This window comes from Dendrobates tinctorius, unplaced genomic scaffold (assembly GCF_039654945.1).
Source record: "Dendrobates tinctorius isolate UK_male_01 unplaced genomic scaffold, ASM3965494v1 ptg000192l, whole genome shotgun sequence".
Taxonomy (NCBI): Eukaryota; Metazoa; Chordata; class Amphibia; order Anura; family Dendrobatidae; genus Dendrobates; species Dendrobates tinctorius.
In genome coordinates this window covers 6,199,817-6,220,318 of record NW_027361859.1, presented here as the reverse complement: position 1 = coordinate 6,220,318, position 20,502 = coordinate 6,199,817, and the positions used below count along the sequence as shown (strand labels likewise).

The window sequence follows — 20,502 nt, the reverse complement described above, 5'->3', positions numbered from 1 at the left end:
TAACAGAGTACAGGAGCAGGGTGTGTGCCAGAGAGCACAACTGAGCATAAGACAGAGCGCAGGATTGGTACGTGTGCCAGGAGGCACAACAGAGTAAGAGACTGAGTACAGGATCAGAGCATGTGCCAGGAGGCACAACTGAGTATAAGACAGAGCACGGAATCAGAGTGTGTGCCAGGAGGCACAACTGAGTATGAGACAGAGTACAGGGTCAGAGCATGTGCCAGGAGGCACAACCGAGTACGAGACAGAGCACAGGGTCAGAGTGTGTGCCAGGAGGCACAACCAAGTACAAAGCAGAGTGCAGATTCAGAGCGTGTGCCAAGAGGCACAACAGAGTGCAAGGCAGGGGACCTGAATACAGCGCACAGCCAGGCAGGGACACGGCAGACCAAGCCAGGGAGCACGACAATAATCAGGCACTTCCCCTAGGGGGAGGTCGTCTGATATAGCACATGACTACTACTGGTTCCGGGTCAGGACCTAGCCAGAAAGCACATGACCACTACAGGTTCCGGGTCAGGTCCTCCATTACCATAGAGAGGACCGAGCCCTATACAGCACTGACAGAGGTGCGCAAGCGCAAACGTGACATGTAGGAGGAGACCCGGGGATGAGAGCTGCGCGTGCGCACCCGACGGGACCCCCGGAGTGACTGCGGCTCCGGAAGAGATGACGTCGGGACCGAGGTCCCGCCCCCAGGTGAGCACAGCGTGACAAACGCTTCCATGGATCCCGGTGATTCTGACGTTGTTTTCTCGTGACATATTGCACTTCATGTTAATGGTAAAATTTCTTTGATATGACTTACGTTTATTTGTGAAAAAACGGAAATTTGGTGAAAACTTTGAAAATTTCACAATTTTTCATGCCCTTAAATCACAGCGATATGGCACACAAAATACTTAATAAATAACATTTGCCACATGTTTACTTTACATCCGCACAATTTTGGAGCCAAATTTTTTTTTTGTTAGGAAGTTATAAGGGTTAAAAGTTAACCAGTAATTTCTCATCTTTACAACACCATTTTTTTGGGGGGACCGCATCACATTTGAAATCTATATGGTAGAAAATACCCAAAAGTGACACCATTCTAAATGCACTCCTCAAGGTGCTCAAAACCACATTCAAGAAGTTTATTAACCCTTCAGGTGCTTCACAGGAATTTTTTGAATGTTTAAAAAAAAAAAAATGAACATTTAACTTTTTTTCACAAAAAAATTATTTCAAATTCAATTTTTTTATTTTACCAAGGGTAACAGGAGAAATTAGACTGGAAAAGTTATTGTGCAATTTGTCCTGAGTACGCTGATACCTGATTTCTGGGGGGGGAACCACTGTTTGGGCGCATGGCAGAGCTCAGAAGGGTGGAGCGCCGTTTGACTTTTCAATGCAAAATTGGCTGGAATTCAGATCGGATGCCATGTCACGTTTGGAGAGCTCCTGATGTGCCTAAACAGTGGAAACCCCCCTCAAGTGACCCCATTTTGGAAACTAGACCCCCCAAGGAACTTATCTACATGTGGGTGAGAACTTTGAACCCCCAGGTGCTTCACAGAAGTTTATAACGTAGAGCCATAAAAATTAAAAAAAAAAGAAAAAAAAAAAAAAAAATTTCCATAAAAATGATATTTTTGGCGCCAATTATTTATTTTCCAAAGCGTAACTGAAGAAATTGGACCCAAGAGTTATTGTGAAATTTGTCCTGAGTATGCTGATACCCCATATGTGGGGGTAAACCACTGTTTTGGCGCATGGCAGAGCTTGGAAGGGAAAGGAGCACCATTTGACTTTTTCAACTCAGAATTGGCTGGAATTGAGATCAGACGCCATGTCGCATTTGGAGAGCCCCTGATGTGCCTCAACAGTGGAAACCCCTATTCTAACTCCAACCCTAACCCCAATACACCTCTAACCCTAATCCCAACCCTAATGGGAAAAATTGAAATAAATACCGTACATTTTTTTTTTTTTATTATTTTTACCTAACTAAGGGGGTGAAAAAGGGGGTTTGATTTACTATTTATGGCGGGTTTTTATGTTTGGCAGCTGTCACATGCTAAAAGACTTTTTGTTGCAAAAAATAGTTTTTGCATCACCACGTTTTGAGAGCTATAATTTTTCCATATTTTGGCCCACAGAGTCATGTGAGGTCTTATTTGTTGCGAGACGAGTTGACGTTTTTATTGATACCATTTTCGGACTCCTGACATTTTTTTGATCACTTTTTATTACGATTTTTGGGAGGCAGAATGAACAAAAATCAGTATTTCATGAATTTCTTTTGGGGGGACGTTTATACCGTTCCGTGTGTGGTAAAATTGATAAAGCGGTTTTATTCTTCGGGTCAGTACGATTACAGTGATACCTCATTTATGTCTTTTTTTATGTTTTGACTCTTATACAATAAAAACAATTTTATATAAAAAATAATTATTTTTGCATCGCTTTATTCTGCGAGCTATAACTTCTTTAATTTTTCACTGATGTTGTATGGCTGCTCGTTTTTTGGGGGACAAGATGACGTTTTCAACGGTACCATGTTTATTTATATCCATCTTTTTGATCGTGTGTTATTCCACTTTTTGTTCGGCGGTATGATGATAAAGCATTGTTTTTTTGCCTTTATTTTAAGGGGTTCAGTAAAGGGGTTAAGTAGTGGGACAGTTTTATAGTGCGGGTCTTTATGGACACGACGATACTAAATATGTGTACTTTTATTGTTTTTTGTTTTTTTTACATAAAGAAATGTATTTATTGGGGATTTTTTTTCTTTATTTAGGATTTTTTAAAAAATATTTTCACTTTTTTTCACTTTTTTTTTTTTTTTTACTTTGTCCCAGGGTGGGACATCACTGTATTATATCAGATCGCTGATCTGACACTTTGCAGAGCACTGCTCTCAGCAGGCACTGAAAAGCCACCTCCCTGCAGGACCTGGAAGGACCCCGCAGCCATCATGGGTTTTGGGTCCTGCAGGCATACGGGCCCAGGGCACATGGACGGGATAGTACGTCATATGTCAGAAAGGGGTTAATGAAGGTGTACAGTCAGTTCTAGTTTTAGTAAATATGTAAGCCGGCAGGAAGTGCTGTAACTCCGAAAAAATTCCAGTCTATTCCTCCTCTTTGGATGTGCATGTTGCTGTAACTCATATTAAACCATTGATTGACATGTCAATCCTCCTAGCAGTTGTTATAAAATGGGCTGTCAATCCTTCTCGTTTGAAGTTGTACAGTGGGCTCATCACCATCAAGTTGGTGAGCAATCAATGTCTCAGTCAATGGAGACTAGGAGGATTGTCGGTTTACCAATGGTAAATTGGGTGAAACCATTGTAAGCAAAGTCAATCCTTCTAGCCATCTGTAAAATGAGCTTGTTTGTTTCTGATAAACCATCAATGTTCCAGTCAATATTTCTAGTTTGGAGTGGTTAGGTGGGCTCATCATCATTAACTTGGTAAACCATCAATACCCTAGTCAATCCTCCTAGTTTGCAGTGGTTAGATGCCGGGCTGTGGAGTCGGTAAGCCAAACCTCCGACTCCTCAATTTCCATGACTTCGACTTCACGACTCCGACTTTCTCATCCATGTCCCATGTATAAGTTTAAGTGATAAATATATTGTAGTAAAATGGTAACATCAGGCTTTTAATCATTATTATGATACGATAATCAAGCCATTTAGATAGAACATAAAGTATATTTATTGGAATACAACTTTAGAACAAAAAACCTTTGCATATCTACAATTTATTCTACAGTATGCAGTAAGTGAAAAAAACCGTTTTCAACAAAAAACGTACTGAATAACATTTGTGCTGTCTATGAATTTGTTCTGAGAAATAGAATTGCCTCCATCAGATCCTCCTTCATAGATGACCTCAAATCTGACCTAATTATTTTAAGGCTAGAGAACAACCTCTCTACACTAACTTGGGTTGGTGGCAAAGCTGTAACCACATGGGCATCATCTCTAAGGCTACTTTCACATTTCAGTTTTTAAGCATCAGGCGAGATGCAGCGAAAAATGTAAAAACCGGATCCGGCGCCGGATGCCACTGGATCCGGCTTTTTTCCCATAGACTAGCATTATCGCTGCATTGCGCCTGATGTCCATGCGGCGTGTCCGGCTTTTGCCGGATACGGCAAAAAATGCCTGTCCGGCGTCTGCAAAAAACGTTCCCTGCAATGTTTTTTGACAGCGCCGGACTGCTTTTTTCCACAGCGCATGCCCGAAGACTCTCTCTCCCTCTCCCTCTTCTGCACCGTCTCCGGCATAAACAGATGATCCGGCGGGCTGCGGCTTCTACCGGATCAGGTTTGACAACTTTTCGCCGCAGCCCGCCGGATTTTAAAAACTGAAATATGAAAGTAGCCTAACAAATTCAAGGTGTAAAGGAATTGCCTCATGCACAGTCACTTTTGATGAACGATTGAATTCTTCTACTTCTTTAAAAGCAAGTGAAAAATGTTGCTGAAATATGGTCACTCTGTTTTCTATGGGAGTGGAATCTTCTTCCCTGTGGCAACACTTTGCCTGCTCCATGACGTCCAAATACTAGTCGAAATCAAACTCTTCTGTTGAGGATGAAGGAACGGGAGCAGCAGCACTGGCAGGACCCGAGTCTTCTTGCTCTTGGTTGTCCTGTAGCCCAGTCATCCTAACTGCTACCTCAATCAGAGCTGCTTTCCCTTTAGCTGTTGATCATCCTGCAATATACGATGACTCGGGTCCACATAAACAGCTGCCAGAAGAATTTTATTTTATAAAAGCAGTGTCTCTCTCCGATTCATTGAAGCAGCAATGCCATCTGCGATTAAACCTCCTCTTTGGGACAGGCAAATCAACAAGTTCTTCCACTCCTGTATAAAAATGCCAGGCGTTAAATTCTCAGCTTGTAACTTTTTAGTCACTGTAAGGATATGTGCCCATGTTGCTTTTTTTAGCGTTTTTGTGGCCATGGAAACGCTTAAAAAACGCATCCCCATGCAATCCTATGGGATTCCGCAGTTGCTGTGTCAATGCTGCGCATTTTGCTGCTGCGGAATCGCATAGCGGTAAAATCTGCAGCATGTCCATTATTTCTGTGGTATCGCCGCCATAGGATTGCATTGAAACGCTCACTTTACACATGTGGCTATGCCCACCATGCGCAAAGTGAGCGTCTCATGTGCGGATGCACCCAGGGTCTGGAGGAGAGCAGACTCTCCTCCATGCCCTGGGTACCATATTCCTGTTAAAAATAGAATTCAAATAAAAAATAGAGATATACTTACCCTCTGACGGCCCCCGGAGTCCTCAGCGATGCTGCCGACAAGTTCCGTTCCCAGGGATGCATTGCGCGAATCACCCCAGATGACGTCGTGGTCACGCGACCATGACGTCACAAAGGTCCTTCATGCAATGCATCCCTGGGAACAGAACGTACCAGGAGTGCCACTGAGAACCGGGAGGACTCCGGGGGCCGACAGAAGGTAAGTATATCTCTATTTTTTTTTTATTTTTTTTATTTTTTTTTTTTTATTATTTTTAACATTCTATCTTTTACTATTGATGCTGCATAGGCAGCACTAATAGTAAAAAATATAAACCAAACAGATCAAGGAAGCATATAGCCATAAAATAACATAGCTTTATTGAAATACATACCAAAAAAGACATAGACAATCATTAAAAAGAGATAGATATCCAATAAGATACCAAAAGTACATATGCATAGCAATTATGTAATATTGTGCCTAACACTACACCAAGGGGTACACTCATGAAGGTCCAAAAAGTACTCAGTCATATTATAGTACAATCAGTATTCAAAAATATAAGATACCAATAGAAATGTGACATACTGTACATGATATGTATACTGCATAAAACACCACTGATATATATGTCATGGGAGTGCAGTTCCTCTGCAAGCTATGTAAATGCTATGGTTAAGTTACAACTATGCGGGCCCGCGACGTTATCGCGTAGTGTGGTGCGTTGCCTTGGAGACGCGGTCTTCCAGGCTTGCTGCAGCCGCCTCCACATCATGACGTGTCGGATGGGGGAGTGGCTGGGCAGCCGGGAGGCGCATCCCGAGATGACGTCACACTCCGGGAGCTGTGTGATTACATCCATACACATGTAAGGTATTTCCATGATTATGGCCTTATGTATAGGGTCATGGCTGACATGTAGCCACACTCACCCCCCAGGACGAAGCTCACGCAAAACGCGCGTTGGGAACCGCGATACCACAAGGTCGTATGCTTGTTACTATGTTTCTTTGGGGCTGCTGCAGCACACTAAGGGAATAGGATTAGTGCACTGTAGGAACCCTATGAGCCATTTACTTAGGCATTTATGCTGGAATCTTATGAGCTAACCATCCCGGTATAGTTTTAATCAAAGCCTCTGATATATATTGTCATGTATTCAGTTGCTATTTGATTTTTATATTATGACACTATGGCTATGCACCTTATAGTGTGATTTCTGCTTGCAGTCTGAACTATGGGACTTACTATATTCTTATACTAATGTCTTCTGATGGGTACTTACCCGCATAGTTGTAATTTAACCATAGCATTTACATAGCTTGCAGAGGAACTGCACTCCCATGACATATATCAGTGGTGTTTTATGCAGTATACATATCATGTATGTCACATTTCTATTGGTATCTTATATTATTGAACACTGATTGTACTATACTATGACTCTTTGAGTACTTTTTGGACATTCATGAGTGTACCCCTTGGTGTAGCGTTAGGCCTCTTTCACACTTCACTTTTTTTGCATCAGTTATAATCCGCCAAAAAGGCGGACAAGCGGATCCGTTCTCAAGTGATGTGAACCGATGGCACAGGATCCGTTTTCAGACGGATCCTGAAAATGAAGAAATTTAAAGGAATCGCTGGCCGAGAGAGAGAGAGAGAGAGAGAGAGAGAGAGATTTTTTTTTTTTTTTTGTGTGTCCGGCACCCAGAAAGAAATTCGGGTTAAATCAGTGTTTGCAGGATCCGCCAGAGAAAAAAACGTTACAAGCTCCGTTTTGAGGATGGTGACGGACAGCAACTTTTGGCGGATCCTCACAAAAAACGGATGCAACGGACAGCAATCCGCCATTAATGCAAGTCAATGGGAAAAAAACGGATCCTCAAAAAAAAATTGAGGATCCGTTTTTTTTCAAAACCTGGCGGATTGTGACTGATTGTAAAAAACGGAAGTGTGAAAGAGGCCTTAGGCACAATATTACATAATTGCTATGCATATGTACTTTTGGTATCTTATTGGATATCTATCTCTTTTTAATGATTGTCTATGTCTTTTTTGGTATGTATTTCAATAAAGCTATGTTATTTTATGGCTATATGCTTCCTTGATCTGTTTGGTTTATATGCTTATTGGGAAGTGCCATCTTTCTAGGCCTAACTTGTTGAATAGTATTAATAGTAAAAAGTTGGTTACACATGTCAAGCACTATGCTTGACAAGTGTGACCAACCTGTCAATCACTTTTCCAAGTGATGTTTCAAATCGCTTGGAAAAGCGCTAGCATTCTGCAAGCTAAAAACGCATGTAAAATGCTAGTGTTTTGTGGGAAAAAGCATGTGAATTCCGCGGCAGGGAGTTGCGGAATGCTGCGGATATTTCTGCAGCATTTCTGCAACGTGGGCACATAGCCTAAATGGGTGATGAAGCAATTCCTTCAATTCAGCCACCTGTGTCCATTGACCTTCATGTAGTGTTACCTGAGGGTTGGCCATATCTATAAGGAAGGGTTTCAGCTCAAGCAATCGCTCAATCATTAAATAGTTGCTGCCCCACTGAGTGGCTGGAACCACAATTGCCCCTTTTCCAGCACGTCTCTTCAAGATGGAATCAATTTTCGGGGTTCTGGCAGCAATAGCCAATTTCCTCACTTTGCTAATCAGAGTTCCAGCATGTCCCTCTTGCAGAATATCTGTAATTGCCAGCTACAGCGTGTGCACAATACAGAGCATGTGGTGAAAGAGGTGTGAAGCAGCTTCAACAAGATCATGTAATTGTAAAGAATCGTTTTGCTGTCCTTCTGTAGTAATATCTGTTTGTTCCTCCTTTATGGGAACAGGACTGTGGCCTTCCATCTCCAACATACTGAATGTGAAATGTTCTTCTAGCTGCTGTTCACCTTCACTATTCTCATTCATCAGTTTAATTGTACTTATCATGTTTGAAGCATTATTAAAAACTCACACCACAAGATATGGCCTTCCCAAAACCCTGTCTGATGACAAAATGCACATATAGCAGGATGCAGCGGGACTCCACTAATAAAGGCAAGGGGCAGCTCAGGTGCAAAGTACTGATAGAAACAACCACCCCACACCTACCAAACCATGGAGGGGTTGGCTGCCTAGTAGAAAAAATGCACATAGCTAAGGCTTGCATAGGACGTCAGTCACACATGTAAGTGTGATGCAAAGTGTCTGGCTTGCAACCTATTAGTGACGCCCATAGTATTCTCAGGCGGGCTGCTACAGCACTATAATATGCAACACACATTGTATATAAGTCATCAGAGCAGCTAATTTCTCCAAACACGAGCTAAGAAGAAATGCAAACTAAAACATCAGGCATACAGAGACAACATATACTGGACTATTGTTTTTATGCACAGTTTATTGAAAGTTTAGAAATGCTTTAAGAAGTACTTACCTTAATCCTGCTTTCCTGTTAACTCCAGAAGTTCTTAGATGAATTCAGGCATTCCTTCCCTGTGTGTTTTGTTATTTTTTCCCCTTATCAGTAGAGGAGGAGCTGCAATACTTATCAATACTTATCATGAACATAAACTGCAGCACAGACTCATCTCAGCTAAAAGTCTACACCTTAGATCAGGAATAGGACATTTCATAACTTTCCCAATTTCTTATGAAAAAAATATTCCTCACAAACTGCATTGAAACTACTGTACCCAATTTATTATATATTTTAAGAGAATGAGTCAGCCTATTTTATACCGACTCCTACTCAACCAAAATGGGCTCCGACTCCGACTCCACAGCCCTGCATTAAACTACTATACCCAATATATTATATATTTTAGGAGTTGAAGTCGGTCCATTTTATACCAACTCCAACTCTGACTCCACCAAAATGGGCTCTGACTCCACGACTCCGACTCCACAGCCCTGGTTAGATGGGCTCATTAGCATCAGGTTGTAAAACAGTCAATATTCCAATCAATCCCGATTAAGTGGATTTACTGGGGCATGGATTGTTTATCAACAGTAAATCCTCCTAGTGTGGATTCTTAAAATGGGCATGTTAGTATTACGTTGGTAGGCAGTCAAGGTCCAAATCAATCCTCCTAGTTGGAGTTGCATGATAGAATGGTTTCATCATATCTAGTAGTAAATTGATCTTTCTTTCTGGGTTACTTCCTCTTTTGAAGAAATGGACTAAGGGTTGTGTTGTTCTTAAAATATTTCTATCAGATCAGTCCTTTTTCATTATTCACTGATTTTTGTAATGAATGTCTCCTTGATTTCTCCCTCTTATCGCCAGAACACTGATGTGTCAAGTATTGAATATTTTTGTCAATCCCCATGTGTGTAGTGTGTTATAAGCAGCCATTACAGTTTGTCATAATAAAGAATGGGATAATTCTACCTTTCTCTATAAGAATGTATAAACATGATGAATAGTAACGAAAAACGCAGTCTAGTTTTTCCTACTAGGTTCACATGGGCAGGGCCGCACCTATCATGAGGCAACTTGAGTTGGTTGCCTCAGGCGGCACCACCTGCTGATAAAAAGGGGGCGGCATCTGCGGGGGCGTTCATTCAGATGCCGGCTTGTGCCTGCCTTTGGCCGCTCTTCTCTCCCTGACGTCCTGCTCTCTCCTGCTGTGCCGCTGCCCGCTGTATCCTGGGGGGAATATGCACTTATGATAACTGATGTGTGTGGCAGCTTTTACCATCGGGGTTAAGCAACTCAGAGAGGGGAGGTGTCCTGCAGGAGAAGAACACTGGCCAATGAACGCTCTCACATCACTGACAGAAGAGCTGATTGGCCAGTGCTCCTGTGCTCCTGCATGGCACGTCTTTGAAAGGAAGAAGTGAAAGCCAGGAAATAAGATCAGAGCCGGAGCCTGTGTATGCTGGAAGATACCGAGGAGAAGCAGCTCCTGAACCCACAAGGTGACAGATTTCCTGCTGGGCAGTCCCCACAGAGAGTGGGTGTGGGGCTCAGCGGCTGCGAGCAGGGGAAGCTGCACATGTACACCAGCTCCCACCCCTGTAGCACAGAGGAGTCTGTGTCTCCATGTGTTTGTGTGGGTTGTGTCTGTGTTTGTGGGTTGTTTGTGTGTGTGTGGTGTGGGTTGTGTCTGGGTGTGTGTGTGTGTGTGTGGTGTGGGTTGTGTCTGGGTGTGGGTGTGTGTGTCGGTTGTGTCTGGTGTGGGTTGTGTGTGTGGGTTGTGTCTCTGTTGTGTGGTGTATGGGTTGTGCTCTCTATGTGGTGTGTGGGTTGTCTGTTTGTTGTGTGTCTGTGGGGCGGTTGTGTCTGTGTGGGTTGCCTCTTGTGTGTGGGTTGTGTCTCTCTGTTGGTTGTTTTTCTGTGTGGCTTGGGTTTGTGTGTGCATGTGTGTGGGTTGTGCCTCTTTGTGTGTAGGTTGTATCTCTCTGTGTGGTGTGGATTGTGTGTGTTGTGTGTGGTGTGTCTGCTTGTGTGGTGTGTTATGTCTTTGTGGTGCGGGTTGTGTCTGTGGTGTGTCTGCTTGTGTGTGGGTTGTGTCTTTCTGTATTGTGTGGTGTATGGGTTGTGCTCTCTGGGTGGTGTGTGGGTTGTCTATTGTGTGTCGGTGTGGGTTGTGTCTCTGTGTTGACTGTGTGTGGGTTGTGTTTATGCATGTGTATGCGTGTGTGTGGGTTGTGTCTGTGTCATTGTGTGTTGGGGTTTGTGTGTGTGTGGGTTGTAGTGTGTCTGTGTGGGGGGTTGTATCTTGTTGTGTGTGGTTGTCTGTGTGGGTTGGGTCTGTGTGGGTTGGGTCTGCGTGTGTGTGGGTTGTATCTCTGTGTTGGGTGGTATTTTGGTTGTGTCTGTATGGTGTGGGTTGTGTGTGTGTTGTGTCTCTGTGTGGTGTGTGGGTTGTGTGGGTTGTGTGTGTGTGTGTGTTGACTGTGTGTGGGTTGTGTTTATGCATGTGTCTGTGTGTGTGGGTTTTGTGTCTGTGTCATTGTGTGTGGGGGTTGTGTGACTGTGGGTTGTATGTGTGTGGGTTGTGTGTAGGTGTGGGTTGTGTGTCTGTGTGTGGGTGTAGGTTGTGTCTCTGTGTGTGGATTATGTCTGTGTGTGGTGTTTGTGTGGGGGTTGTGTCTCTTGTGTGTGGGTTGTCTCTCTGTCTTTGTGTGTAGGTTGTATCTCTCTGTGTCTTGTGTCGTTGTGGTGTTGGTTGTGTCTGTGGTGTGTCTGCTTGTGTTTGGGTTGTGTCTTTCTGTGTGGTGTATGGGTTGTGCTCTCTGTGTGGTGTGTGGCTTGTCTATTGTGTGTCGGTGTGGGTTGTGTGTGGATTGTGTCTCTGTGTTGACTGTGTGGGTTGTGTTTATGCGTGTGTATGTGGGTTGTGTGTCTATTATTCTGTGTGCGGGTTGTGTGTGGGTTGTGTTTATGCGTGTGTCTGTGTGTCGGGGTTGAGTGACTGTGGGTTGTATGTGTGTGGGTTGTGTTTGTGTCTCTCTGTGGGGGTTGTGTCTCTGTGTGGGTTGTGTCTGCATCTACGTATTTGTGTGTAGGTTGTGTCTGTGGTGTGTTGTGTGTCTTTGTGGTGGGTTGTGTCTGTGGTGTGTCTGCGTGTGGGTTGTGTCTCTCTGTGTTGAGTAATGTATGGGTTGTGTCTCTCTGTGTGGTCTCTGTGTGGTTTGTCTGTTGTGTGTCGGTGTGGGTTGTCTCTGTGTGAGTGGGTTATGTGTCTGTGTGTGTGTGTGGGGGGGGTTGTGTGTGTTTTAGATATTTTTTGAGCATTTTGAAGTGTGTGTATATACACTTGTCCTGCATGCATGTTCTGTGTATATGATGTGTACCTGCTGTGCATCTGTTATATAGCATGTGTATATGAAGACTAAGGACATGTATGATGTGTGTGTCTGTGTGACTGTATGATGTGTTTGTAATGAGCATGTGTTGTCCAGTATGTGTGTGCTGTATACAATGGAATTTACCCCTTCACCACCATTGACGTTCATATATGTCAAAGGTTGTATCCTTGCCTTTGATACAATATTGCACGCTGGCAATATACTATATGGAGGACTATGGGGGTGCATTATCTTATATGGAAGACTATGGATGATGCATCATAATATATGGAGGAATGTGGGGGTGCATTATAATATATGGAGGACTATATGAAGCCAATTATATTATATGGAAGTAATTATAATATTTGGTGGGCTCTGTGGGGGGCATGATATTACTTGAAGGGCTAGGAGGAAGCCTTTATACAGTATGGAGGGCTATGTGGGGCTCACAGTTGGGGATCGTACTGTGGCGGGATAGTTGAGGGGGTACAGTAAGGTCATCATATTCTGCGTGTGGAGGAATCACTGTGGGGGTCATAGTGTTTGTGGGGCACCTTTGTTGGCATCATACTTTATGGGGGCAATGAAAGAGGAATCTGGGGGCTTCGATAGGAGGAAAATTACTTTACAACGGCAGCAAAGTTGTGAGATATGTACTTATGTGTCCCAGACAGGTTTTTTTTTTTTTTTGGAGGGGGAGAAGCCATGAGAACTTCTGCTTTGGGGCCCCATGATCTCTTTGTACGCCCTCGTGCAGGATGCATTGTCCCTTTGAGATACGACTCTGCTGCAGGACTGATTGCTCATAACTTATACACCACGTCCAGTGCTGCTTCTCGGTACATACAGGCATTCAGCCATGTTTCTCCTGAGCGTCGGTTGCGCTCGTCCCCCTTCCCGCTCTCACATCCCTTGTTAAACCCAATAGGAAGGTCCCTGCTATTGGCTCCGGACAGCCCCGTGTTTGGTGCTTGTGATTGGCTAAGCGTTTTGGTAGAAGGAGGCGTGGTCTGTTGGTGAAGACGCGCCATTTTACCACCTTAGTGCAGTGGCGGCTTGTTGATGCTCAGACTCCAAGTCGTTGCATGTGGTGTACTGTATGTATGGTGCTGCATGATGGACATGTCTGACTGGTCAGTGCCAGGCAGCGGCCACATTGGAGCTGCCCAGAGTTTTGTAGGCGTGTGCCAGAGATAATAGGTTGGCAATCGGTGTCTGCCACTGTGTGTATACTATAAGGATGCAGGACTGCGTCTGCCTACAGGACCACCGCTCTGCAGCCATCATTGTGTGTCTGTATGCTTGTGCCAGGCCTGCCATTGCCATTGATGACCCTTGTTCTGGATTCCTCTGTGAGGTTCTTGTATGTGTGTGATCATGTGGCATCCTTGTATTTGGACATCTTTTTCTATTTCTCTAAATTAAAATGTCCACTATTGTCCTCATTTTTACAGGATATGAACCAGATTAATTTCTATCGATTTAGAAAAAATTTACTATGGGGGGGAGCACTGTTCTGCACTTTGCCTCAGGCAGCACAGAGGCTAGGTTCACCCCTGCATATGGGAATTTTTGTGTATTGGATCTGGGAAGCAGCGAGCAGAAGTTCTCCTAGATAGAATTCATTAACTATAGTGGTTTTTAGGCTGTGAGGCACAATTTAATATTTTTCCCGTAAGGACTAAAGGTACTGTCACACTTAGCGATTCACCAGCGATCCCGACAACGATATGACCCAGTCAGGATCGCTGGTACATCGCTAAGTGGTCGCTAGTGAGCAGCCACACAGGCAGATCCCATCAGTAACATAGCAGTGGTCGGCGGTCGCTACTTACCTGTCAGATACGGCGATGAAGACGTCCTCCCGCCCGCGTCCACACGTCGCTCGTCGCCACAGCAGGAAGCTGACGACGAGAAACAGCCCAGGCTGTTCTCGCGCGATCAGCGATAACCAGCGGGGAGCCGGTCGGAGGTAAGTACCACACAGCGATATCGCTGCTACGTGACAAAACCAGTGACATTATAGCGATATCGCTTAGTGTGATTGGCCCTTAAGAAGAGTGTGCCTTTATGGGACACCCCAGGTAGAGAACCAGATACCACAACAAAGATCTTTTTATATTTATATCTTTGTCTACTCAAGTTTGATTATCTGTCAGGGAATGAATTAAGCCTAAAATCCTAGGGGTACTTTTGATATTTTAATCTCTAAAACCAGTTTGGCATACCTAGGTTTTCAATCTATACTTGAAGGCATGGTATTCAAGTAAATATTTATAATCCACAGATTGTGAGGGTTCTCATTAAATCTATTTTGTACCTTGCTAAAGATTGCAACATGTTCTACTGTAATTTACACTAGAAATGTTTTTTATGAGGTTCAGATCTTGACGTGAAGGGGCTCATTTGAGCGTAAGCACGGTATGTTGTCCATAACTTGATAACCTGGCTGACTTTAGACTAAATGCAATTCTTGGGCCTCTTTGAAAATTTAATTTGGTTCTTGTTATGTTAAGCTTATAAAGTTCATTTGTTTACTTGACTTCTGCTTCCATCATCCTACTGATCCTTCATGCCTGTTTCTGGGTGTTCTAGTGATGCTTAGATGGTTTAACATAGTTAGCCTTCTAAAGAATCTAATAACTGATAGTAACATAGTTAGCAAGGCCAATAAAAGACATTTGTCCATCCAGTTCAGCCTACATTCCATCAGTATAAATCCTCAGATCTACATCCTTCTAAAGAATCTAATAACTGATAGTAACAAACAGTTTAACAAGTTCAGAAAATCTATATGAACTCTCTCTTTTTTTCTACAGTTTAATAGCTAGGGTTTTTTTGCTACACCAAACCTGGACTTCCATGGATTATGCCCACCAAGGTTCTCTTAGTGTAGAATTAACTTGCTTTCTTCATTATACGCAGAAGAAATCAAGCACATACAGTCATGGCTGACAGTGTTGCACCCTTGAAATTATTGCTATTACATACAGTATGTTTTGGTATACAATGTGTATTGAAACAACACAAAAAAAACAGAGAAAAAACAAGGGAAATAATTGCACATAAAACTCCAAAAATAGGCTGAACGATATTGTTGGCACCATTCCAAAAATGTAGGTGAACAACTTTGTTTCAAGCATGTGATGCTTGTTCAAACTTACGTGTGGCAAGTAACAGGTGTGGCTAATATTGAAATCAGAAAAAGGGGAGAAATTGACTCAATCTTTGCACTGTGTGTAACATTAAGCATGGAGAGCAAAAAGAGAAGAGAACTGTCTTAAAGACTTGAGAATCAAAATTGTTGAACAGTATCAACAATCTCAAGGTTACAAGTTAATATCCAGAATTCTTGATGTTTCTTTGACCATTGTGCACAACATGATCTTCAAGTTTACAACCCATGGCACTGTAGCTAATCTCCTTGGACATTGATGGCAGGTTGAATCAGTGTATGAACTATCCGTTGAAATGTAACGCTATGCCAGAAGACCAAGGAAGACCCCACTGCTGACAGAGACATAAAAAAGATAGACTGCAGTTTGTCAAAATGTGAGTAAGCCAAAATCTTTCTGAGAAAGCATCTTGTGGACAGATGAGACCAAGAGAGAGCTTTTTGGTAAAGCACATCATTCTACAGTTTACCAAAAATGGTATGAGGCCTACAAAGTGAAGAGCACAGTACCTACAGTCAAATATGGTGGTATTTTGGTATTGTTTTGCTGCCTCTGGCACTGGGTGCTTTGACTGCAAGGCGTCATGAAATGTGAAGATTACCAAAGTATTTTTGGTTGCAATGTAGTGCTGAGTGTCAGAAAGCTGAGCTTGCGTCCTAGGTTATGGGTCTTCCGACAATGACCCCAAACCTACTTCAAGAAGCACCCTGAAATGGATGGAAACAAAGCACTGGAGAGTTCTGAAGTGGCCTGCAATGAGCCTGGATCTAAATCCCATTGAACATCTATGGAGAGATCTTAAATTTACTGTATAAAGAAGGTGCCTTCAATAATGAGAGACCTGGAGCAGTGTACAAAATAAGTGTGGTCCAAAATTCCAGATGAGAGGTATAAGAAGCTTACTGATGCCTATAGAAAGCGATTGATTGCAGTTATTGATTCCAAAGGGTGCAAACAAATATTAAGTTGAGGGTGCCAACAATACTGTCCGGCCCATTTTGGGGGGTTTTGTGTGAAATTAAGTCCAATTTGCCTTTTTTTTTCCCCCTGTATTTTTGTGTTGTTCCAATACACACAAAGGCAATAACATGTGTATAACAAAACATGTGTAATTGCAGTAATTTTCTGGGAGAAATACTTCTTTTTCTGGAACAATTTCAGCGGTGCCAACACTTTCGGCCATGACTGTATATAAGGTCTATGAATATTTTCTCAATCACACTAAGGTTTATGTGTGAGCCTGAAGTCACCTTTACAATATGTCGAGACTCCACAACCTTACACTGTAAAAGTGATTTCTCATATAAATGCCAATGCGCTCCGTAAGTCTGATACACATTTTCATATACACATTTATACAGTTTTGGTTGGGGTTATATGCAGCTCAGCAACGAAGCAATGCTAGACCTGCTGCAGAGAAAACTGACTGTCATAACTACTGCACCTAGTAAACTAAGTGATACATTGCTGGAATCAGGGTCTCTGTGCCTACCTCATGATTATGCTTCTGTCACACTACATAGAAAATCCTGCTGAAAGATTCACTTTAAAGCCATGGCTAATTTGTACAAGACCATACTACCCTCCTGTGCACAATGCAAAAGTGTGGCTGTCAAGGAAGGTGTGAAACAGACACATTCTATGAAATAACACTGACCGATCGGTGACTTTATGATTTTCTACTAAGTAATTTACTAGAAAGGGGGTGGTGACAGGCAGATTTAAACTTTTTAGGATGCTGAATAAAATAAAATGCAAATTGCCTCTTCAGAGAGGAAGAGATCTTGAACTCTTTAGCGCCACCTGTTGGTAGTAGTGATCCTACTCGTAACAATCAACCCATAATAAATAAAATAAAGACATCAAAAACTTCTGCCTATTAAATTGTGATCTGTTAGCTGTCTTCATCAGGTAATTAATAGACAACTGAGTACATGACTTGTATTTGTTATGAAAGCCTTTATAAAAATGAGCTTATTCTTAGCAGGTGACTATGCTGCGAGCCAAGAAGGACATCAAAAATCTTCAGATTTTAAAGCAAGTGATCATGGGCTCACACAAGTTGCAAATGAACAGCACACCATTAACCCGTATGAAAACTCAGCCCTTCACAGCAAAGATCTATCACCTTATCCTTTGCTGTTGGTCCTATGTTCACCGCAGACTGTGAAGCAAAATCAAAGCGTTAATGCAGGAAATAACCCCTGTTCGTGTTCAGAATGTGGGAAATGCTTCAACTATAAATCCCAACTTGCATCTCATCAGAGAACTCACACACAGGAGAAGCCATACTCCTGTTCAGAATGTGGGAAATGTTTCAACCATAAATCCAATCTTGCGACACATCAGCAAATACACACAGGGGAGAAGCCATATTCATGTTCAGAATGTGGTAAATCTTTTAAACAGAGCACAGTTTTAGTGGCACATCAAAGAAGTCACACAGGGCTGAAGCCTTATTCATGCTCAGAATGTGGGAAATGTTTTAGCCATAAATCAGATCTAAATAGACATCACAGACTTCACACAGGTGAGAAACCCTTTGCATGTCCACATTGTGGTAAATCTTATAATCAGAAGACAGATTTAGTGGCACATCAAAGAAGTCACACAGGGGAGAAGCCATTTTCATGCTCAGAATGTGGGAGATGTTTTGCACATAATTCAAATCTTGGTGCACATCAGAGAATTCACACAGGAGAGAAGCCATATTCATGCTCTGAATGTGGAAAATGTTTTAGCCAGACATCTGGTTTGGTTAGTCATCAGAAAACTCACACAGGAGAGAGGCCATATTCATGCTCAGAATGTGGTAAATCTTATAAGTTGAAACCACATCTTGTTGAACATCATAGAGTTCACACAGGGGAGAAGCCCTTTTCATGTTCAGAATGTGGGAAATATTTTGGCCAGCAATCAGTTCTTTTACGACATCAGGGAATTCACACAGGAAGGAAACTATTTTCACGTTCACAATGTGATCAATCTTTTAAACAGAAGGAAAATTTAGATGCACATCAAATAAGTCACACAGGGTAGAAGACATTTCGTGCTCAGAATGTAGAAAATATTTTACCAAAAAAATCACATGTTGCTACACATCAGAAAGTTCTCACAAGAGAGAAGCCATACTCATGTTCTGAATGTGGGAAATCTTGTTCTCAAAAATCAATTCTGAATAAAAATCAGAAGACTCAGAGAACGGAGAAGTTTTTTTAATGTAGCGCACGTGTGGTGTGCTTCAACCACAACTCACATCTAATTGCGCATCAAAGATCTCTCAGTGTAAAACACTGAATGCGAGAAATGTATATTCCACTCACTTCTTAGACAAATAATTCTGATGTAACTAGTGTAAACATAACAATATCTTAAAGTGGGTTTGCCACTTGTCTTTTTTTAACAATGTCACATTTATGCTCTTAATTCCAAATTTATAATTTTATTAATTTATTTTTTAATAAATGTTTTGGGTCTTTTTTAATGCTCTGGAATTAAATGATTGACAACAAAGAGAAATTATAATAGTTTTAGTCTTTGGTCACATTCACACGTTGAGTGTTTGGTCAGTATTTTACATCAGTATCTGTAAGCCAAAACCAGAAGTGGGTGATAAATCCAGAAGTGGTGACGTGTTTCTATTATACTTTTCCTCTGATTATTCCACTCCTGATTTTGGCTTACAGATACTGATGTAAAATGCTGACCAAATAGTGAAGGAACGTGGCCTTTATCTGGCGTCCAATTCAGATATTCTGTGGATTTATTTGTTTGGCCAATACATTGTAATCTTCAAATCATAGAGCTAATAAAGTAATTAACATTTTAATTTCATACTTCACTACGGTATTTGTTTTATGTGTGTGTAATGGTAATGTAAAATATGACGTAAGATTCCCCAGATTATCACATTGCAGAATCTTTTATTTACACACTGAACTATGCTATGTCAGTGTGGGGGCTTGGCCCCCCTTCCATTCCAGTGGGATAACTAAGATAATCCCCCCTGTGCCTGTGATAGCCGTGTGCGGCCAAAGGTCACATCCCCCTGTCCGTGACATATCGGTGTCAGCGGTGGGATCCTGACAGTGTGTTCTGTTTATTACAATTAACTGCAAGCATCATTTGTTCATTTTCCTCTTCATTTTTTTAATCATTATCATATAATAAAGTTTTATGATATAGGGTTATAGCTCTCTGTTGGGTTCTTTCCAATTAATGTTCTAAACATTTCCGCTCTCTCAATCCTCCACAGATTTTGCTGGTTTTTACTTTAACCCATAAAGAGCATATTTTTATTTTTTTGTCTTTTTGTCACCTTTTTCCAAGAGCCATAACTTTTTTATTTTTTTGCCAACATAGCAATTGAAGTCTTGTTTTTTTGTGGAACATGTGTGGTCTAACCAGGGATTTGTATAGAGGCAGTATAATGCTCTCATCATGTGTATCCAGACCTCTTTTAATGCACCCCATGATCCTGTTTGCCTTCGCCGCCTGGCACTGGCTGCTCCAGGTAAGTTTATCATTAACTAGGAACCCCAAGTCCTTCTCCATGTCAGATTTACTCAGTGGTTTACCGTTCAGTGTGTAATGGTGATATTGATTCCTTCTTCCCATGTGTATAACCTTACATTTATCATTGTTAAACCATCTGCCACCCTTCAGCCCAAGTTCCCAACTTATCTAGATCCATCTGTAGCAGAATACTATCTTCTCTTGTATTGACTGCTTTACATAGTTTTGTATTATCTGCAAATATCGATATTTTACTGTGTAAACCTTCTACCAGATCGTCAATAAATATGTTGAAGAGAATAAATCCCAACACCAGCTCCTGCGGTACCCCACTGGTCACAGCGACCCAGTTAGAGAATATACTATATATATATATATACACACATTTTCCCCCAGACCAGGCATTTAGATTTGTGTACCAGCCTCTTGTGTGGCACAGTATCAAACGATTTGGAAAAATCAAGATATACCACATCCAATGACTCACGGTCCAGTCTACAGCTTACCTCTTCATAAAAACTATTAGATTGGTTTGACAGGAGCGACTCCTCATACACCCATGCTGATATGGAGTTAAACAGTTGTTCTCATTGAGATAATCCAGAATAACATCCCTCAGAAACCCTTCAAATATTTTACCAACAATAGAGGTTAGACTTACTGGCCTATAATTTCCAGGTTCACTTTTAGAGCCCTTTTTGAATATTGGTACCACATTTGCTATGCGCCAGACCCCGTCGCTATAGAGTCCCTAAATATA

At 42.0% G+C, this 20,502-nt stretch overlaps 1 protein-coding gene across 2 annotated transcripts in view; it reads left to right on the top strand.

Annotated features, from left to right (window-relative positions):
* Positions 1–19,068, top strand: part of LOC141055795 (uncharacterized) — an 87,807-nt gene extending 68,739 nt beyond the window's left edge. The window contains exon 12 of one of the 2 annotated variants that reach the window (XM_073552508.1): positions 17,215–19,068. In XM_073552508.1, the coding sequence (XP_073408609.1) occupies positions 17,215–18,266 (1,052 nt within the window). In that variant the 3' untranslated portion in view covers positions 18,267–19,068. Of the gene's footprint in view, positions 1–17,211 lie in introns of both variants that reach the window. The other variant, XM_073552507.1, reaches the window with a different exon arrangement.
* Positions 19,069–20,502: the final 1,434 nt, after the last annotated feature.